Source organism: Cheilinus undulatus, linkage group 5 (genome assembly GCF_018320785.1).
Source record: "Cheilinus undulatus linkage group 5, ASM1832078v1, whole genome shotgun sequence".
Lineage (NCBI taxonomy): Eukaryota > Metazoa > Chordata > Actinopteri > Labriformes > Labridae > Cheilinus > Cheilinus undulatus.
Genome location: NC_054869.1, coordinates 14,685,677 through 14,708,349, shown reverse-complemented (window position 1 = coordinate 14,708,349; position 22,673 = coordinate 14,685,677). Strand labels below are relative to the sequence as shown.

The following is a 22,673-nucleotide window of genomic DNA, read 5'->3' as shown; positions in this document are numbered from 1 at the left end:
CTTTTCTTACCTTGTCACCAGGATGAGGTCTCATTACAGACACACGGTCATAGCCTTTTCTTAAAAGTACCCACAATGCATCCAGTTTGCTCTGTGGAAACAAGAAAAAAACTTTAAAATCATTAAAATACTCTTAAATTACCTTTATAATGAAATGCAAATAACTAATCTGATATCCTTCCACTGTAAACAGCTCTAAAATTGTCCAATATTATCCAATTCCTGCTGCAAGACTTTAGTTTATCGTGAGCTGACTCTTCATATGTTTCAAACAGCAAATATTTGCAGGATAAGAGCAGGAAATGCAGCTGTTTTTCTTCAGAAACTGCTGGCTGTGCAGCCCTGCTCCCCGGAGGTCAGTCCTAAAGGAGTCTGGTTTCTATTAGCAATAGAATAGCAACCCCTCGCTGACTGGAAGGCTTAGAACGACTCCTTTAACCCCATGCTGGCCCTAGAGAAAGAGATGTGTGCCAGTGGTCACCTAAGCATGATTACTCTAACACGTCTTCTGCCTTTCTCACTGTGACATTTTAATAATGCTATTACTTACATATCCCAAGGCAGATTAGCATGGATTAATTTGTAACAGATGTTTTACTTCATGCTCAACACATGCTAACAACTTTCAAAAAGCATTTTTCCCAGAAGAGCTTTTAAAGAGCCATGACTTCTTTCATTAATTAAATGTAAGCTGAGCTATATTCACAGACTTGTTGGACAAATATCCAACAAATCCTCCACCATTTCTTATTTTTGTGTCCAACAGTGTAAATTTATGTTTTCAACTGTGTTGAACCACTTTTGCAAACAATGAGACTTCTGCAGACCAGGCACATTTCTCAGCCTTCTACTGTTGTCGTTATGTACCTTGATGGGTGAGTACCACTTGTGAGGCCCCTGGGGTTTGTGCATGCCGTTGTTAAGAACCCGCATTGGGGGTGGCACATACTCCTGGTCAGGCATCTTCACTTTGGCATTTTTGGCTTTCTCCAGCTTTGCTCCTTCTTCTGTGGAGCCTTTTTCACCCCAGCGGACCTGAAAGTGACGAGAAAGCAGATTTATGATGGCTCCTTAGACTACCTATAATGTTTACATCTAAGACAAATGAGGAAAAGATGGCCAGGAGTGTTTAAGTGTGACTCCCTTGAGTTTGAAATTCATACACAGGATTTTTTTGGTGTAGCATGTACAGATGAAAACCTATGAAAATTTCTGTATTTCTCAAGTGCTGTTCAACAGAGAAACATCCTAGTCTTATTTGAATGTTTACATTATTTTTCTTTGCTCACAGAAACAAAATTATTTCACAAAAAAACAAAAACTACCTGGGTCAAAAATCTCTCAAGCTCCTCCAGATTTGATGGTCTTCTGGGGTGGACCTTGGTCTTCAGTTCACCCCATAGATTTTCAATGGGATTCAAGTCAAGTCTTTGAGCAGGCCAGTCAATAACGTTCATTCAGTTTCACTGTCGACTGCTTGAGGGTTTTCAGTCAAAATCCTCACATATCTTTCTTTCTTCTAACCTTGTAAAGCAGATGGATACGCCTGTTTCCTTGTTTTTCACTGGTGAATCCATCTTGTTAAGCTCCCACCTGAACCATTTAGTCCCAGTTAGAAAGTGACAGGACCAATCAGCAACGAGGAGCAGTACTTTCAGGCGTAACAGAGTCGTGACATAAACAAGCAGCAGCAAGAGGCCGGTGCAGTTATGGCGGAAGAGCTTAGCGTGGATGCTGCTAAAGCGCCAGTTTTATCAGAACTTGACGACAATTCTTCATTTAAAGAAGAGCAAAGAACAGCAGTGAGTTGTTTTCTTTTCAAAAACAACAAAAGTCGCGTACTTACATGTCTTTCGTAGTCATGTTTCGCGTTATTCCTCGATAGCTGCTACGTCACGTGTTTTGTTGCTCTTATTGGACCGTAGAGATGTGACAGACAGAACGTTCATCCAATCACACTCTGAGTTTTCTTCAAAGCCTCTGCCTTTTCTCAAACGATTCCTATTGAAGCTTTCCCAGATGGATGTTGAAACAAATCCATCAGGCGTGTCAGGTTATCTTTCTTCATGATTCCTTCCACCTTTACAAGACTCAAGGTTCCAGGTGCACAGCATAATGCTTCCACCGCCGTGTGCCACTGTGGGGACGCTGTTCTTTGGGTTTTACGCCTTTCCCTTCTTTCAGCAAACATAAGCTACATCTCTGAGACCAGAGAGCTCTAGTTTGGTCTAATGTGGCCAAATGACATGCTTCCAGTATGCAGAATCTTTCTTCAGGTCGATAGCATACTCAAGTCTGGCTTGAAGGTGTCCCTTCTGCAGTTTTTCTTGGTCCATTCCTGTGAAGGGCTCTAGTGGTGGTCTTCTTTGAGGCTACAATTCCCAACATGGCTAAGTCCTTCACTAGTATCTTGGCATTTGTTCTGGGGTCTTCAGACACATCTCTCACTACTTTTCTTTCCAAAATCTTTGAAATCTTTCCCTTCCTCCCTCTGCCAGGCTTGTTCTATACTATGTGGTTCCCTTTGAATTTCTTGATTCTCACTCCAGTTCTTGACACTTGAACACGCTGTGATTACTTTGAATATCCTTTTCCTGCTTTATGAGCTTTAACAATTCTTTTTCTGAAGTCTAAACTGGTTTCTTCTGTTTTTGTCTTGATGCTTTCTCCAGTGACAGCTCAAACCCTCACTGAAGGTTTATACTGTTTGTAGATGTGAAGATAACCCTCAGTTCTAACTTGATTTTACAAGCTTTGAGCATTACATAGTTAAAGTACATTATTGCACAACCGTGGTTTGTGCTATGACTCAATAAAAAGGCCAGTTGTTGGAGGGCTAATAATTTAGAACCTGGTAGTTTTTCTTAGTTTGTGATTTTTTTTTCTGTGTGTAAAGTTAAATAATGTAAGCATCTAAAATAAAACTAGGATGTCAAGAAATGGTTATTTGCTGGATATTAATCCTTCATTGTAGTGTGATATATTTATTTTGGCCTTTACTTCTGAAAGGGCAGTGGATAGAGTTAAAACTGGAAAGAAAAAGGATGGGGACATGCTGGAATGGAGTCCCAGGCTGGCTTTGAACCTCTTAGGTCATCCAGTTCAAGGATAACAGCCACATAACCACTTCGCTGCCGGTGCCTCTAAAGCCTTCATTACTGAGGGCTGAGATTTACATGGTCTCACCTCCATCCTTTTTATTCCCCCAACTCCTCTTCCTCCGTAGTATGAGGCGTCTACAGTCGGCCATTTCTTCTTGGGAGCTTCAAAATCTTCATCATCCTTAAGGAGAATTAAAAGACATACATTTCAATGCAGTATAGTGATTAAAAAGCCATTTCCAATGAAAACCAAAATCTAAAAATAGACTAATGCCTTTAAATAAAAATACATACAGTGCTTAACAAATTTATTAGACCACCACCCAAAGTAAGGTTTATGCCACGGCTGCCCTAAATTAACAGCATTGGTAATTACCGAAATCATTTTTGAATATTTTTGCAATGGTTAACACACCAATATGTAGAAGCTCTTTAACCGAAATGATATTTTTAATGCTAAAATATAGTTATTATTGTTATCCATGAATTTTCAAATGTACTGATTTACAAAAAAAACAAAAAAAAAAAACGGAAAAAATAGTAAAGCACATTAATATTTCTTGATTCATATGTCAAATTATAGTTATTTACTTGCATTCAAGAACATTTACAACTGCATAAGCAGTTGTAAATGTCCCCTCACTGGTCTCTTGGATCTGTATTGAACGCCTCTGTGTCTGGCCTCCCCCACCAAACCCACTCTAATTTCTGTCCCCTCTGTGATGTCTGTCAGATCAGAGGAAATTACAAAGCCCACTGGCCAAACCTGTGATGTTTCAGCTCTTTAATACAGCCTGTCTGAGTCATAATCTATCCGGATGTCTGACAGAGGAAGCCATAATGAAGGCTGAAATTTGTCTTTGAGGCTGTGAAGTCTGCTTTTGGAATAAATTCACTAGTTAAATGTAACTTTCTGTTTAACTAGAGTGAATCAGTAAGGCTGATGTGCACCACGCTCCACAAGTTAGCTTGATGTTTTTGCAGAGAGATTTAAGGCATTTCTCAAACTGTTACTAAAAGATGTTGAGCCAATTTATTGTAACAATCTGATTAGTCAGTTAGCTTGTTTCTGTCTTCATTTTTTGCCTCAAAGATCCACAATGATTAAAGAAACATTAATTGAAGTAACCAGGGAAGATAAGAAAAAGCAGTAGAAGTCAGGATTTCACTGTTATTCTAGGAGGGCGTTAACTTACAACACATTTGAGGAATTACTAAATGAGTGAAACCACAGATTATTACCAGACGCTGAGTGTGGGACTCTACATGACCATTCAAGTTTTAAAATGTCAGAATAATCTGAAAAATTACACAATCCAAACACTGGCAGCTGTCTAATTCTTAAATAATGAGCCCTTTTTCAGAGCCAGAAGAAACGGATTAGGTTTGCATGTTGCAGCTCCTACCGAACTCTCCTCCACAGGCGGTGGCGGCGGCTCGTGGATGATCTGAAAAAGATGGATGGCATGAGAAGAAAAGGAAGTGAGGTGACAACAAAAGTCACAAACACGTGTCTAAAAATAGAGTTTTGCATGTCGCAGCAATGTTTACTGCGTGTGCAACACAATGAAAAAAAAACAGCAACACATGGCAGAGGATTTTTTTTTTTCTCAAAGTCTTCAATCCTCTACCAGAGCCATCAATACACTGACCTAGAAATCTGCTCTCCAGATTTTTGGCCTGATGTTGTTGATTAGGAAAAGGGAGGAGTACTAGGCCAGTAAACATTGTATCGTTGCGCTTACGTTTCTTATGGAGCAATGCTATCGATTACATTTTATGATATTTACTCTCTTTGTTAGTCAAATTTTCTGATTTATACTGTATATATTATCCATGTATCCAAAACATCACAGCATGTTTTGCAGCTGTTCCTCTTTATGTTTGCACAGTCAGATTGTGCAGTTTAGTCTACGCATTAGTCTTTCTGTTAGACTGCTTCTTTTATGTAATAAAGTCCCTATAAAAAGTTTTCACCCCCTTGGATGTTTTACCCTTTTATTGAGTAAATAACTCAATCAAGGTAATTGTAATTTGGCTTTTTTTAATTACAAAAAATGTCTTTAATGTCAAATTAAGAACAAAATTCTACAACGTAATGTCAACTAAATAAAAATATTTAATGTGAAACAAGTGACTGCATAAATATTCACCCCATTCAAGTCAGTCAGTATTTAGTAGATTCACCTTTGGCTGCAATCACAGCACTGAGTCTGTGTGGATTGGTCTCAATCAGGCTTGCACATCTGGACACTCTAATTTTACTCCATTCTTCTTTGCAAAACTGCTCAAGCTCTGCCAGGTTGCACAGGGATCAGGCATGAACAGCCCTTTCAAATCTAGCTGCAAATTCTCTACTAGATCAAGGTCTGGGCTTTGATTCAGTCACTCCAGAACATTTACCATGTTGCCTTTAAACCATTTCTGTGTAGTTTCAGCTGTATGCTTGGGGTAACTGTGTTGCTGGAAGTTCTCTTGCAGACTGAACAAGATTGTCCTCCAGGATTTTCCTATATTTTGCTGATTTATTTTACCCTCTACCTTTACAAGCCTTCCAGGGCTGGCTGCTGAGAGGTACCCCCACAGTATGATGCTGCCACCACCAAACTTCACAGTGGGGATGATGTGTTTGCAGTGATGTGCAGTGTTTGGTGTCCTCCAAACGTAGTGTCTTGTCAAATGACCCAAAAGCACCACTTTGGTGTCATCAGACCAGAGAACTTTATTCCACTTGACAATGGAGTCTCTTTTTGGTGAACACTAGTCCAGATTTAATATGAATTTTCTCCTTTTTTTCTCCCATAAAGCTTTGTTTGGTGAAGAAACCGTGCAGCTGTTGTTGTATGCAGAGTCTCTACCATCTCATCTGCTGAAGCTTTTAACTCCTTCAGAGTAGTCATAGGTGTCTTGGTGGTCTCTCTCACTAGTCTCCTTCTTGCACGGTCACTCAGTTTGTGAAGACGGCCTGATCTAGGTAGATTTATGCGTGCCATATTTCTTCCATTTCTTGATGATGGATTTAACTGAACTTTTCAATAAATTTACTTTTCAAGAACCTTTATTGTGTTTACTTTTCTATAACCTTTATTCTTAGCTGCTTGGAGTGTTCTTTTGTCTTCATGGTGTAATGGTAGCCAGGAATACTGATTAACCAGTGAGAGGACCTTCCAGACACAGACGTCTTTATACTACAATCACTTGAGACACATTTACCATGGTCAGGTGATCCCCATTTCGCTCATTTTGAGACTAATTGCACCAATTAGCTGGACCTCTGCTGAATTAGGTCAGTCACTTTAAAGGGGGTGAATTTCTATGCAGTCACTTATTTCATATTACATATTTTTGTTTAATTTTCAGTACTTTGTAGAAATCTGTTTTCACTTTGGCATAAAAGATGGTTTTTAGCCAAAAAGCCAAATTATATCTACCAAGATTGATTTGTAAAATCTGTAAAAGGGTTAAACATCCAAGGGGGTGAAGACTTTTTACAGGCACTGTATATATGCCACTCCTTCAGCTGTCATTGTTTTTTCCACTAGTTTTTTCTTCATTTAACACACTTGGCGATTTGAGTGTTTCTGATTCAATTGTGTCAATTTTCCTCCGTGCTTCACCAAATCCTGGACCTCAGAATGATTCCCCATGGTAACCCAGCATCGCTTTCCTAAACAGACTTGCTGCACAGATTTCAATGTGCAACTTAATGAACGAGAACAGAAAAAGTAGAGGGTGGAACAGCCATGTTATAAAAGCTGACATCTCTCGTTCTCTTTCTCTCTCTCTCTGGCAATTCCCAGCTTTCTTGTTTCCAGCACTGGAAACATTGGAGTTAGCTCTAAAAGAGATGCTCTTCATTTGAAAAGAGACGGACGGATTTTGTAAAGGAGCGGCTCCTATCAAGAGACTTTGATGACATATTATGATACTGGTGGTTTGACCGCTGTCTAAATAATGGCACTGACATGTTTCCACAGAAGAATACTGCCATGTAACTTTCTCCTTCTAGTGAGTTATCTTGCTTATGAAACACTTAACCTAACACAGTCCATTTAATTCTCTGTTTCCTCATCGCTAGTTGGAAATTCCAAATATTATGCCCCAATTACAGATGGAAGAGTTTGCTAAGTCTCACCAGTGGAGCTCTTACAGTTAATTTACTCTTGAAGTGTTGACCCAGAGACCCATAGGTCACTTGCTTTGACCTCTTGGAAATGTAAATTATTTAAACAGCAGCATAATTACTTAAACACACGTTAACCCAGTGGCCTTGACCTCTTCTGGCTGTGGACCAAAATATAGCTGCAGGGATGCAAAAAGGCCACGATGCCGACCTTGTCTGCAGAGGGAGTGTTGTTTAGGTTAATAAGATGCTATTTGAGGGGTGTTACCCAGACCAAACAGACCTGCTAAACACATTTCTCCTTATCTTATTGTCTTCAAGCACATGACTGCATTCCAAGAGTGTTTGAAGCCGACAAAAGTTCAGAAGAGTCAACTGGACTCTCAGTGCAAAGCAACATGTGTGCATGTTTGCCTGGATTAGTGTAAAAAAAAAAAAAAAAAACTCACCACAGTGCAGCAGAGAGGCCAGAACCACCAGAGCAGAGCCAAGACCAGGAGCAGCATGAGGATGAGCAGAGCAATGGCCAGGATGGTCCCATCAGACTGGAACAGAGACAGACACGTCAACATGCACCGTCTAAATATGTAGAGCACTAAAGGATGAAAACCACTTCTGGAGGCTTCATGATTCATGCGGGAAAGAGGACATCTTGGTTTCATCGTCAATAGAATCCGACTGAAAATCACTTTGGGTATTTTATTACTTCATTTTCTCTTCTTAACATGAAACTTTACACTAACCCTGTTACTGTTTGAATGCTCACCTGGCCAAACGCAAAGTTTTACTACGGTGCAATACTCTACTCACACAGCTTACAGTCGTGATGGTGACCGAACTAGAGATGAAACTCAGCCCTTCGTTCATACTGACATAAAGGTTTGCAGCCCTGAAAAGAAAGGGGGGGGAGGGAAGTCCTGGTTGTTATATATCTGTAGTCTTAGAAAAACAGAGATGACACAGTCTTACTGAAACTTCAGATTTTTAAAAAATAATTGACAGGACTTACATCCCTTCATCTTGCAGCACTGGTGCAGGGCAGAGGAGGTAAGTATCTTCCACAATCAAAGGCTTCACCACTACAAGGTAAAGAGGGAAAGAGTTCATGACTAACAGACTAACCAGCCAGTAACTGTTAGTTTTATCTGTTGAGCTAAATTAAGAGTATTACATTAGAGAGTTTTAATGACAAGTCTGGTCCTGTATCATCTGAAACCCACACATAAAAAGAGATGAGATTTGACAAGGTAATACTGAAGAATAAAATAAGGCAGTATATAAACAGGTAAAAAGAAAGCATAAAAACCTAACATAACGTGACAAAACATAACAAAATGAAGCATAAGAAAACGAAACAACGTAACAATGTAACATAACAAAGTAACATAATGTAACGTAACAACCCAACATAACAACGCAACATAAGAACATAACGTAACAACTTAGTGCAACTACTTAGTGAAACGACATAGCACAGCAAAGTAGCTTAACACCATAACATAACAACATGACATAACAACGTAACATAAAAATAAGGGCTGTCAAAATTAACGCGTTCATGCGGATTAATCCATCATCATGACTAACCTGATTAAAAATTTTAAAGCAATTAACCCATCTACAGGGCAGATTGACTCAAAATCCTTGAAACATCTCTGGCAATGCATTTTGGGCAGTTTGTCCACGTAGGGTTACTGCTGAGCATGCCGCTTAGCATGCCGCCGTGCATGCACAAATGGGCCGTTGATCCGGTAGTGACCAACCAACTCGATATGGAAGACGCTAAACAGCATGTTGGCCCTCTCAATGGGAAATTTGAGTACAAAAAACCCCCCAAGACGGAACATTCGATCGGCATTAATAATAAGTGCATTCTGCAGGAAGGAGTTTTCTTTTCATCGAAGCACTTCCAGCTTAAAATACCACATTAACACGACGCGTACGTTCGTTGGGAATTCTGCTGGCACTTTGGCTAACTCCAAGCTTGCAAAATGAAACGCGATTATAGATTAAAAAATAGATTAAAATATATAGATTAAAAATTAATTTATTAAATTATGATTAATCTAAATTAATCCACAGCCACCCTGTGATTAATCTGATAAAAAAATTTTAATCGTTTGACAGCACTAATAACAATGTAACATAATGTAAAATAACAACGTAACATAACAAAGTAACATAACAACTTAACAAAACAACCTAATGTGATGTAAAAATGTAACATAATCAAAAAATGTAACAATGTAACATAACAATGTAACGTAACAAAATAACGTAACAAAGTAACATAACAAAGTAACGTAACAGTAACGCATCAACGTAATGTAACAACTCAGCACAACAACTTAGCAAACCAACATAACAGACTAAAGTAGCTTAACAAAATAACGAAACAGCGTAACATAACAATGAAACATAACAATGCAACATAACCACGTAATGTTACAATGTAACATAGCGTAACAATACAATGTAACAATGCAACACAACAACGTCAAAAAACAACATAATAAAACAACATAATGTAACAACATAACATAAAGTAATGCAGCAGTGTAACAATGTAACAGTGTAACATCGCAACGTAATGTAGCGATGTAACATAGTGACGTAACGTGACGATGTAACATGAAGATGTAACGAAACAACATAACGTAACAATAACATAACAACGTAATGTTTCTTCTTCAAACAGGACATACCAAAGGAAGCTAGGCTAAACAGTGTAGCAGATGGGTACCTCCACGTAATTTAACGAGCTTTATGTAAAAATGGGCCAAAAATTGTTGGTTCAATTGCACACTATATCAAAAATCTTTGAAGTGCATTGTTTTTTACTCAGAGAGCCTCTGTGTTTGGCACTATTTTGCAATGCAAGCCTCAGCTACCAGTTACAGGTGCTCTTCTGCTTCAGTGAATCTGAACAGCTGGGTCTGAGGGTTTGACAGAGACAACAAGCTAAGAGAAAACAAAAAAACTAAAATGGGCTTTTTGACTTGAGTCTCAATGGAGCGCCATTCACTGTGGCAACAAGGAGGTACTTTTATAAGCAGCAGTACACAGAAGAACTTCTACAGATGGAGACTCAGCGGGAAGAAAGAAATAGGAGAAAAATGTCAGTGGAGACTGGTAAGCAGGAGAGACCCAGAGTTACCTGGTAGTATAGGTGTGTAAATGTGAGCCAATGCACAGAGAGCTGTTGCTGTCACAAGTGGGACTTATCAACTCTTCTTCAGGACATTTTTGATCCAGGGTAGCGGCTCAGAGATACCTACAGCCTGCATCACTCCCCATTCAGTTTCCTGCATTACTGAACTCAGGTGTTTTATGGACACTCTTCAACTTTCTGAAGATAAATTGTAGAAAATGAAGCCGACCAGAAGGGCTGAAAGGAAATTTGTCATTCAAGTAAGTTTATGGCTGTCACTTTATTCTTCTAAAGGCTAATAATAAGACAAACTGCAGTCAACAAGATATGTTTACTTTCTTAAAAAAACAATTTGTCAGCTGTTGAAGTGGATAACTGAGCTGAAATAATAACTTTTAACTTAGTAAGTTGTTGTTTGTTCTGTTGTAGCATGTGGACCCAAACAGCTGCCCTTATACACTGAGGCAGAAGTGCAAGTAGCTGGTAGCTGAAGCTTATTGCAAAACAGGGCCAAACACAGAGGCTTTCTGGGTGAAAAATAAAATGCTTAAACATTTTTGATGCAGTGTACAATTGAGAAACCATACTCATCTGATATGCTGTATAGCCTTGCTTCCTCCAGAGCACCCTGTTTGAATGCTGAAATCACTGCAGGCTAATGCCACTACTATTGCCACCTACCTTATACAACCCAACTTAAAAAATACTGAACTATCCCTTTAAACATCAGCAGTGGTATCATCTCCAATTTCCACAGTCAGTGCATCTCAAACTCTTACACCACAAGTCACATTTAAATCACACAGATTAATCGAGTATCAACTAATCCTGATTATAACAGTATTAATTAATCCCATTCATATCACTATTGGCTGATCCCATTCATGCACATTCATGTGTCACTGATGCAACAGAGAGAGCAATATAGGAGTTTGGTGTTCCGCTCAAGAACATTTTGGCATGTGGCTGCAGGAGCTGGAGATTTAACCCATGACCTTCTAGTTTAGAGATGACCAACTCTACCACTAAACCACAGCCGCCTTTGGAGTACTTAATCTTGAAGGGGTTGTTGGGATGTAATAGTAGCTATGACATCCAACAGAATGTACCAGTAAAACTAAACATGAGGTGAGAAAACAAGTTAAAAACAGGCTCATATTATAAGATACAGAGCTGCTAATGTAATCATTTCTATATTATTTAAATGCCATATTTTCCCTGTAATTCCATTAAAAATTGATCAAATGGGGATGACAACACAAGTGCTTTGTCGTCTGCTGTCTGACATGTGTATCTCCTCTCAGAAACACTGATAGAAATGTTTCACCACACTTTTTGTTTTTCAGGCTAATCCAGATCCCCTCCTTATGCAGCTGACTTTCAGGGAACTTGCATTTTCGCCCAATTGTGTGTTTATCCTGGCAGGAGAAGAGCATACCCCAAGACTGAGGGAATCAACACGAGCAGTTGTATGGGTCGTGGCTGATCTTCTCTGGATACACCAGGCAAGTATGAGAGGAGGGGGAGGAGAGAGAGGGGGAGCAAGGCTGCCAGAACGAGCTCAGAGCCAATATAAACTGGCCCAGATATGGGCCCACTCAGAGTTCATCTCTGGATCCACCTTGCACTTAAAATGGCCTCACACTGGCAGAGCTTGACGAAAAGGACACAGAGACTGCTCAATGACAATTCCAAGTAAGGTCTAGTAAAGAGCTGATAGGACCTGAGTCTACCGTTTAAATCCCCCGAGGACAGAGCGGCTGGCAAACATCCTGAGTCCATGTCATGATGTTTTATTGGACTGTTTACTCCCTGAGCGCACAGGGAGGTCATGTTTTAAGGGGCAGACAAATGTCCAGAGTTTAACTCTAGTCAGTAAACTTTGGAACTTATAGCTTTAGATGAAGTTGGATACACAAGTTCAGTGACAGCATCAGCAAGGTAAATCCACAATATAAGGGTAAAAAGACGGTGTATTTGAATCTTACACAAATAAGATTCATTAGGAGTGTATTTGGAGAGGAGAAAAGCTCATGCATTTGTAGAAACAAGAAAGTTAGATTTCTTACCAAGAATTTTATGAGACAGTTGATATGGAATACAAGGAAATATGAAACTTTAGCCTGGTTAGCATAGCTTAGCTTTAAGACTGAAAATTAAACAAACCTAACAAAATTCAATAGCTTAGTTCAATGACAGGTCACATTAGAATCGACAAATCATGTTTTTATGTGCTCTTTTAGCCATATTATTTCCTGGCCATGAGCGGTTACTTCTTGGAGTCTTTCATTCAAAAGAGAGAGAAAGTAAGCAACTCCAAATTGTGTTGTAACATTTTGTCTGTTATTCAGACTAAACAAAAAAGAAGAAAAGGTTTTAAGAGGTGAGAGTGCATTATGTAGTTTTCTGTGGACATGACGTTTCTAGCAGCTTCCTTGTGTTTTAAGTCTCTGTGTAACACCAGTGCAAAAGTTTGTTGTCATAACTAGTATGAGGGCTTGAGTTCAGAACCACTGTTCTTTCTGTAAGAAAAACACAAGCTGGTCCCATTTTAGGGGTAGCATACTTTGGAGGTAGAATGAAGCGGTAGCTATTGGTGGGGTTCAGTTGTTCTGTGAACTGATAGTAAAGGCTGCAGGTTAATATAGTTGTTAGCTTGGATGTAGCTGTAGCATAGCAGCCATTTTAACAGAACAGGAACACATTTCTTTATATAATAAAAAGAAAAGAACAACACTGAAAGCTTTTCATGACTGAAAGGTGTTTTCGCTCTTCTGCCGACCTGCTTAGGCATTAATTTGTGATTGTTGCAAGGGAGTTGAGTTGTACTGTAAGCAGGTAGCAACTAGCTTGGATGTAGCTGTAGCAATGCAGCAGTTTAATCAGACCTTGACCACATTTCTTTGTTCAAATAAAAGTAAAGAGCCACACTCTAAGTTCCTCTTGGCTGAGAAGACGTTTTTTGGCCTTGGCATAAGTTTATCCACATGATGCTCCACTGTTCATTAATACAGGAGCGTTTGCCTGTCCAACTCGGTGCACTGCTTTACTTGTGTAGCGCGATTGCATATAACCTTACTTTGTCTTGTCGCTCTGATCAGCCCGTCATGAAAGAGAAAGACAGAATGTTCATCCAATCACCTTCTGAGAATTTTTTTGTAAAGTCCTATACCCTTCCCAAAAACTTTCTGTAGGAGGTTTCCCAGATGAATGTGAAATATATCCATGCAATGGACATATGAAATAGTCTACCTAGCATGTCAGGTTATCAAAATACCAGACCTGGAAAGTTGATCTAGTTTAAAGGTAAGCCAGAGTATAGATGAAATTACTCTGTTGGGTTTAAAGACATGATGGAATCAATTACTGTGTCAGAGGGTTTGTTCGAAAACTTTGAAATTGATCCTTTAATGAAATGCCATACCTAAAAAAATTGACCTTGGTATATCAAATTTCTCAGAAAACTGTTCAAAAGAGACAAATGTGTTATTAATAAAAAGGTCACTGAAATGCTTCAGGCCTTTAACCTGGCCATATGTTGAAGGATGTGTCCAGTATTGAGGATGAGAAGAGAGGATTGAATGCGATTGGGCTAGAAAGGTACATATCTGATAAATGAAAATGTTTACTGACTTGTGAATACATTTTATGTGTGACTAACTACAGGGTAAGGGCTGGACATGCTCTTTGGTAGGGGCATTAGGGTTGGTAAAGCAAAGAAACCACAAAGATCCATCTCCACTTTCTCCCAGGTGAGACACTTACTGTCTAGGTGGTGATGTATCCAATATGATATACAATACAAATTGGATGTCCAATAATAATACAGTAAATTTGTCAGGGCCATACCCACTTTCCCGTCTTTGCTTTAGGAGATAATTTTTGCACAGACGTGGCCGTTTGCCATTCCAAATGACTGATAATATTATTGAATTTGAGTCTTTAAAAATTCACCAGGAATAAATATGGGCAGAACATAACTTTTTAAAAGTTACGTCGGTGGAGATCTGAGAAATTCTTTACCACCATGATTCTGAGGTAGGTAAAGTGATCTATTGTTATTCTAAGAGCTCATATTGTAATTTGTCTTGGAAGAGAATTGAAATTTCTAAGTTTATCAGGAGTATTTCTATGTAAATTCAGCTTGTAACCTGAATATTTTCCCAAACTGCTATGAAGCACTGCGATTCAGGGTTATTGTTGTTTCTGCGTGGGACAGATACAAAAGGAGATCATCAGCATAAAGCGATACCTTGCCCCCTTCCACACCTTACTACACATGACATTGAGTTATTAAATCTTATGGCTATAGCCAGGGGATAAATAGCCAAAACAAAAAGATGGGGACTGAGGGGAAAACCCTGGCGAGTACCACAATGCAAATCAAAGAGTTCAGACTATACAGTAGGTTATTTGTTTAAACTATAGCAGAGGGGCTAGAATATAAGAATTAATCTATGATATAAAATCTTTGCCTAATCTGAAAATTCACAAAGTTTCAAAGAGGGCCATTCCCCTCAGTTAAATGCCGTCTCTGTATCCATGGAGGGGAGGCATTCAGAGGCATCCTGGGAGGAAGAATACAACAAGCATTGGATGTTAAAAAAGTATCACCAATGCCTGATCGAACCCGTCTGGTCTGTAGATATTGTACTTAGAAAAACGTTCACCTGAAATGGGACAGTATTTTGGCCAATATTTTATAATCTGTATATATCAGGGAGATGGGTTTGTAAGACTCACAATCTAATGGATCTTTATTCCTTTTTGCCAATAATGTTATGCATGCTTAATTGAGAGTGGTTGGGAGATTGCCTGATTTCAGTGAGTCTGTAATCATGGTTAACAGGATTGCTGTTAGCTGTGTAGAAAATTAAACATAAAACTAATTTTGCAGGCCATCTGGACCAGGGGATTTTCCAGTTTGTAAGGATTTAATGGCTTCCATTATTTCCTGATGTGAGATTGGCTTGTCAAGACCAGACACCTGATCAGGAGAAAAGGATGAGATATTAAGAAAGCCCTGCTCAGCCTCAGAATGCTAACACTTGTTTTCATAATCAGCATAAAGGCTCGCAGTCAGAGCCACTGTGCTCTCTGCAAGAAAAAATAGGTAAGCCATTCAGGATGAACTAAAATGAGACAGTCAGGTCTATGAAGGGTTCCCTGTTTGTGCCACCATAGTAAAGTATAGTAAAACATGTTCAGCTGTTAGTCAACACCGAAGCACCTCAGGGCAAGTGTGTTCATCAACATCACCCCCAAAAAACACAGCAGTACTACAGTGTAGTTGTGACATCTGTCACCAGAACAAACGATAGCTCAGAACAGGACCAGCCAAATCAGAGCATGCCTGTTTCTGCTGCTACTTTTCCTGGAGACATAAACTCACACACTGATTCATCTGCTCAACATATGCACTAACATACTGCTGCCTTCCTTTGTACTATTTTACAGTATTTATGAGGAAAGCAGAGGGCTGGAAGAGGGGGGTCTACTCAGGGTAGAGACATGGCTTTCCTTAAGCCAATCACGTTTTTAACTCCAGGCGATCATTGTTGGCCTTATTACTTTGATTTACAGTTAACTCCTGATGTGAAGTAAATAATTTCCAGAGGATGGTGCGTAAACTTACAGAGAAGCGAGGGAATCTGGAGGAGGAGTCGGAGAGCATTATGGAATTGACGTAAGGAGAAAATTCTACTCTAATTGTTTCCATGTTTTCAGGAGGTTTAATGCTGTATCACACAAAAAGAACTGGATCCTGAAGACATTTATTAGTATTTAAAACGTTTAGGACTTCTTGCTTTACTTTTTGATTAATCTGATTTGAAGAATAAGTTTTCTGTAATGAGCTTTGATGGCATGACCAAAGTAAACAAACTTAAGCATTAGAAATCTCTTTCTGGATTCCAAATGAGTTTTGCATGCGTGCTATCATGCATAGTCTATCGACACGATAAAGCCAAAAAGATGATAAACAATCCCCGTGGTATTAACACAGAAACAGACTCGGGTAGGAGAAAACCCAGAGAAAACAATCACCTCTACATCTTCCTCAGAAACATTTTGTTTGTGTCTCACTGCTCGTGAATACCTTGCTTTGTAATTAGACCTCCACCTCCTGCGGCTACAGTGGCATGCCTGGTAGGAAGTGGTTTTTAAAGCTGTAACAGTAAGCTACCAGTAAAAAACACTGGGGAAACTGGTTGTATCCTCAAGAGCCTTTTTCATCCCCTGCCTTGTGTGTGGTACTTTTTCAACTTTATGGCTCATTTCAAGGCTGTAAAACAACTCAATATATTGCCTTAATACCAGTAATATCATCATGGCTGCTAGTTTCATCAAACAGGACTACTGCTGTGCACAAGCCTGGTGTTTGACTTTTGGGAAGCCTAGTTAAAAGAAGAATTTGACAACATACTCATCTGTTTATGTAATCTGCCTGTATTGTAATCAGCTTTTATGCTTTGAGTCAATGTGAGCTCAGCTTAAACACTTGTTTGAGATTTTAAAAACATCTCATGCAGTGAATCAGTGACAGCTGGGAGCTGTTCAGTGATGTTTTACTCACTCTTTGTGTGGGTGTCGTTGATGCGGAAGCTGCACAGGACCTTATCCACGTTACGCGCATGAAGGAATCCATTTCCTCTCACCACTACTTGGAAGGACTCTGAGCAAGGAGAAAGAGTATAAAAGTCACCACAATACATTTACAGTAAGTTTAATTAGTGGTTCAGAATTAGACCTAAATGTCTTATGATAGTTAAGAGTGAGATTTTGTGGTCAAAGAAAATATATAAACTTGATTTAATGTTTTACACAGAAGATAGAAAGACTATGGTTATTGTGCATAAAACAATGTCCAGCCTAGCATGACACATTAAAACCAGAATGTTTTTCTGGGCCACTTTTGACCCTCACCTTTGTTTTTTGATAGCTTTAATGACTTGGTAATGCTTTCACATCATACTACAATAATTGGCAGCATGTCTGTCTGTCTTTCTCGATTTGCCAACCGTTGCACCAGTTGTCCTTGGTACCTCTCAGAAGACTTCTTGGGTGTGCTGTTTTGAAACTGGTGCCATAGATAAATCATAAATATGTACAGATTTTCTATAAAATCCCAAATTGTTGCACCATTCTCTTCCTTTCCCCTTGTCCCTGTCCCCCATTACCTCATTTCCCCTGTATAACGCAGACGCTCACTACATCACAGAGGAGACGACTTCGCTCTCAAACACACTAAAATAGGGAAACTTTCTTACACTGGGCTCATGAGTCTGGCTTTTTTTATAACTGAGAAAGTGTCAGAGCTTGAAAACAACTGGACCTTGCTGACGTACACCCACGTGGAAACATATGTGGCACACCTGGGCGTGATGCTACAGCTGCTCAATGATCCCTGATTAAAGTGAGCTCTCTTTAAAGCACTTCTCCATGCTCTTATTTAACAAGGTAACACAGGAAATATTTCATACGTTGGTGTTAGAAATCATGATTAATTTGCTGTAATTTGTCGGTTGTAGTTGGAAATGCTGTGTAAACATGTTTGTGTGTCCGTCTCCATGCAGCCAAACAGCGTGATGCTTTGTTAAAACTCCACAATAAAGGGCACGACTTAAAATCTTGTAAATAAGTCAAAAGAACCAGCTTTATGATCCTCTGTTTTATTGTAGGTCAATCACCACATATACACACCAGAACACGGAGATGCAGAGCCATTATGCAGTCATTTGGGTAAAAACAACCCTTTCCATGCAAATTGGCCATATTGCATTAAGAATCTAATGACAAGGTTGGTAGCAGCGTTACCAGCGGTGCTAGTAACAGCAGCGTCATTAGAGTAAGGATTGACCTAACGTCTGGAAAAGCTGATGGATGTGCAGTTTTTATGACGCCCAAACTTTCCATAGATCAGGAAACAATTCCACCTCTGTATGATTGCAATACAAATTATGATAAAAGATGTTTAAATAAGGTTCGTAAATATTACTTTGGCATTGCTACTGCTATAACTAAGCCATAACCAGGAGTGAAATCGGTCTGAGACTACCATCTGTTTTTTAAATCCATTTTTGGCACCGTTATGTATGACGAGGATGTGACTGTAGTGGTTGTTTTCTTAAGAGTTTTCCTTCATTCAGAGAGGAAACTTTGTCAATGTGGTGCTTAAGTGAACACATTAAAATTACCATTCCTTTAATTAAATGTATTAACTGTTATTCTGAATATCTAACATGGATTGTCAGAATCTGTGGGCAGGATTGACACACCTGTTGCGGGTGAGGACAGGAGTGGATGGCAAGCGCTGCAGGAATGGGCGGTTATGGTCAGAAACCCAGTGGGAGCGGGATTTAAAAAAGGGTCCCGCGCAGGGCACTAGTTTAAACAATAAAGAAGGTCAGAATTCTTATAATTTATCACCTAATCCTTTAACCGGCGTGGCTCCAGAGGGAATATCCCTTTTGAAAACCCAATAAACTCTCTGGCATTTCCCTCCCTTCTGGGCTGCTGGCTTATTCTTTTAAGTGGAAGGACCTGGCTCCACCTTTACTTGCCTGGTGGGTTAGAGACGTAATGGCACATTTAATTTAGCTAAGATACCACAGCAAGGGCTCTATTACACAACACTGTCGGTCATGGCAATGTTTCCTTGATTACTTTCACAGCCTTCCCAGTACAAGTGTGTCTAACTGACACCCGCATACATCCCAGCTGATTTTCTAAATTTCATTTTAATTTGTTTTGCTTAAAGTTATAAATAGTGCCCTGTTTTTGTGTTTTCTTTTAAAACTGTTCTTGTTGTTACTGTTGATATTTACTTGACCACCTATGACACTTTTCTCCATGCCTTACTTCTGAGATGCATGTATGCCCATACACCTACATGAACATGTGTAAGAAGAAATCTGTTCAATTCTTTGAAAAAGGCAATAAAAAGAACTGATATATAAAGAAGTTATAGAATTCATTAGCTAGGCATCTTATTAGTTTACAAAGACAACATCACATCACCTTGACTTCTTTTCATTGGCTTCCTGTTAGTTTGAAAACTAATTTTAAGATTTTTTTTAAGACAACTTTTATTTTATCAGGGCCCCTCATCTTTGGGACTACCTGCCTAAGCAGATAAGGCATTTCACGTTTATACACTTGTGATGTTGTCTTTTTATATTCCTTTAATTTTTGCCTATTTCAGTCCTTTATACCCTTCCAATTGTTTTATATCCCTTCTCAATTTTTTCATTGTGCTTTTGGCAGATTGTATTTATCCTTTTGCCATTCTTCATTTTTAATGCCAGTATCTCTTATTGATTTCCTCATGCTACTCCCATTACAGCTATAATTTTACTGCTTGCTTGTTTCTAGTGCTTTATATTCCTAGTTGTTTTTTCCTTCCTATTATGTAACGTTTTGATTGTTTTAATCATTTATTATTTATTTCTCTTATGTCATTGTGGTGTCTCTATTCTCCCTTTATTGTCTTATCCCTCTTAATGTTTTTGTCATTGTTTCTCTTTTACTTGCCAACATCTTCTGAAACCTTTGGTCCTTTTGGTCTCAACTTATGTAGCTGGCCTCTTGTGTTGTTTTGGCTCTTATGATGTCTTGGTTCCTATGATGTCTTTTGACATCAACATACTTCTGAAGTCCTATGATGTAGGGGTTCTTATGTTTTGGTTAAATGTTTATTGGGTTTCTGTTCTTGGTTAGGGCCTTGTTGATGCTGTTTGGGTGCCTTTGCTTTTGGTTGTTTTGTTGTCTTGGTCATGTGTTTTATTGTGGTTCTGCACATTTCAAACCACTTTGTACACCTTTGTTTTTTTTAAAGTGCAACACAAAAAGTTACTGAAGAGTGTGTTCCACAAGGATAATTTCTTGGCCTTGTCTTCTTATGCATTTATACTGATAATATTGCCTTTCAAATGAATGACTTTAATATCCATTCTTTGAATTGTCGTTTCTGGCACTCTTCAACTAGCTTAAAATTCTACAGCTCTTTTGGACGGCCTCTTTAAATTACACTGATCAGTCCTTAACTGAATCAAAGACACTCAATACTTACGATTCAATGCAGTATGGTATTGTTCATCATGCTGATGAATGTGAAGAGGACGTAAGTCTTCTATGTCTTACCTCCTGCACAGATAGTAGAAGGCTCGGCTGCCAGGATCTCAATGCATGACTTCTTCAGAATCTGAGGAAAATGCGCAGAAAGGAATAACAGAGCTCATCAAGACGGGTCTATTTAACAGTCAGGAAAAAAAGGTACTGGATGCATTTCTTACAAACCAACAAGCAGACTTTCATAATTTTTCTTTAGTGTTACTATTCAAAGATTCTTTTAGTATAGTTGTGGATTTATGTGCTACCCCATGTACAAGTAGAGTTTGTGTTTACATGTGACTGTTGTTGCTTCTATTGTCCTTATTTACCAGCTGAATATGTGCTGCACTTGGAGTCCAAGACAAATTTCTCCATTGCCACAAAGTGGATCATATCGTATTATATGCTTTATTTTAAGATACTTGGACAGTATTTACCACTTTCAAACTATAGTTATCCTTTCTTTCTGAAATGAACGGCTGGTTAAGATTTGTCACGGGAGTCTGTTGGCTTGAAATTTCTATTTATTCTGCTCTGCAGATGTATCTGTACCTGCTGCTCTCCAGGAACATACCATCAGGGATCCTACAGATGAAGAGGACTGATTCATGACCTACTGCCCCACTCAGATGAACAAGAATCGACAGCCTTCAGTTTGCTGTTAATCTGTTCCAGGTGGTGGACAGCTGCCAGACCTTTAACTCTGCTCTATAAACCATGGCTCAGGACGACAACCCCTTCATGACAAACAAATTTGAGCCGACTTCACTTCAGTGGGTTGTTAGTGATTTTAAGCACACTTTGATCATGTTTGGATAGCCATATATTGGGTGATCAAAAGTAGGACAGTCACAGCATGATTTCCTTGAATTCCTCAGGCTTGGCAAGGCTCCATGAACAAAATAACTCATTGTGCTTTAAACCAGTTTGAAAAGTGTCCTTTTTGATCTGATAATTGTAGGATTAAAGACCTTTATGTTACTGGAAGTTGCACGTTCAGTCTTCAGTGTTCGAGCTTATTTTCATCACGTGTCTTTTGAACATATTGTGGACAGAAGTGAAACACTTACTGAGTCAATGATGCCTTGCAAGGCTTCAAATCCATCGTTGACAGGGAAGACGTGATCTTTGCTGTCAGCAATCTTTGCTAGCTACAAATGAAACAGGTTTTCACTATCAAAAAAGGCAATGGCCCATATTCATGACACTGTGCAAGCTTAGCTTTCAGCAAAACTGATGACAGAGGTGGCTATTTACACAGTCACTTATTTTGCATTGCATATTTTTATTTAACTGACATTACTTTGTAAAAATCTATTTTCACTTTGACATTAAAGAGGGTTTTTTGTAAAAAGTTTTTGTTAACAAAAGCCAAATTATATTGACCATGGTTGATTTATAAAATCAATAAAAGGGTAAAACATCCAAGGGGGTAAACACTTTCATAGGCATGTACTTATTAATAATATTTTAATGGTTTTCAATGTCCAAAGCTTTGATTTTACAACTTAACCTTTGATTTCTGTACATGAAGTTCAAATGTCATGTGGCATTGATGTATGAGTTCTAAAAAAGAGAAACACACCTGTGTCTCGTTGAAGTCCTTCACCCCCACGCAGTAAACAGAGGCACCCAGACTTCGGGAGCGATTGGCCTGTCAGGTACGCACAGATTCACAACAAAAACAGGAAGAATTTCAGCACCTGGGTTAAATTAAACTCTGTATTTCATAACATCATCCAAAACACCAAAGGCTTGTATTTGCCTGGCCTATGCCAAAATATTACAAGAAGTTAGGCAACACTGTGTTTCAGCTGAAGAACAAAACCAGACGTCATATAAAAGAAATGTCACTCAAATGTATAAATGTCAAATAGATCATAAAAGCCAGATTCTTTATTTCAAAGAAATGTTGCCTAAGGATCTTTCTTCTGAATAACAACTAGGACTTCCAGCAGCTGTCAAAAGGAACATTTCCAGCTTCTGAAAGCTTCACCCTCCTCATACATGCTGTCAGCATGTGTCTAAGTACACTCAAAGCTTACCGAAGCATCTTGCTTCTGCATGCCAACAGCCTGTAGTTTCTGAATGATAAAATAAATCATCAGATGCCAGTGCATATGTGAGGCGATACTGGCTCTGGTGTAGACGCTCTGACCCACTTTTTCCTGACTATAGGAGGAGGATC

General features: G+C 38.9%; 1 protein-coding gene across 1 annotated transcript in view; it reads right to left on the bottom strand.

Annotated features, from left to right (window-relative positions):
* Positions 1–22,673, bottom strand: part of LOC121510307 (anthrax toxin receptor 1-like) — a 39,664-nt gene that overhangs the window by 7,207 nt on the left and 9,784 nt on the right. The window contains exons 7-17 of the mRNA XM_041788290.1: positions 22,071–22,139; positions 21,556–21,636; positions 20,516–20,576; positions 16,950–17,048; positions 8,234–8,303; positions 8,035–8,113; positions 7,674–7,769; positions 4,508–4,549; positions 3,187–3,282; positions 868–1,035; positions 11–91 (exon numbers count right to left, since the gene is read on the bottom strand). Coding sequence (XP_041644224.1) covers positions 11–91; positions 868–1,035; positions 3,187–3,282; positions 4,508–4,549; positions 7,674–7,769; positions 8,035–8,113; positions 8,234–8,303; positions 16,950–17,048; positions 20,516–20,576; positions 21,556–21,636; positions 22,071–22,139 — 942 coding nt within the window. The remainder of the gene's footprint in view (positions 1–10; positions 92–867; positions 1,036–3,186; positions 3,283–4,507; positions 4,550–7,673; positions 7,770–8,034; positions 8,114–8,233; positions 8,304–16,949; positions 17,049–20,515; positions 20,577–21,555; positions 21,637–22,070; positions 22,140–22,673) is intronic.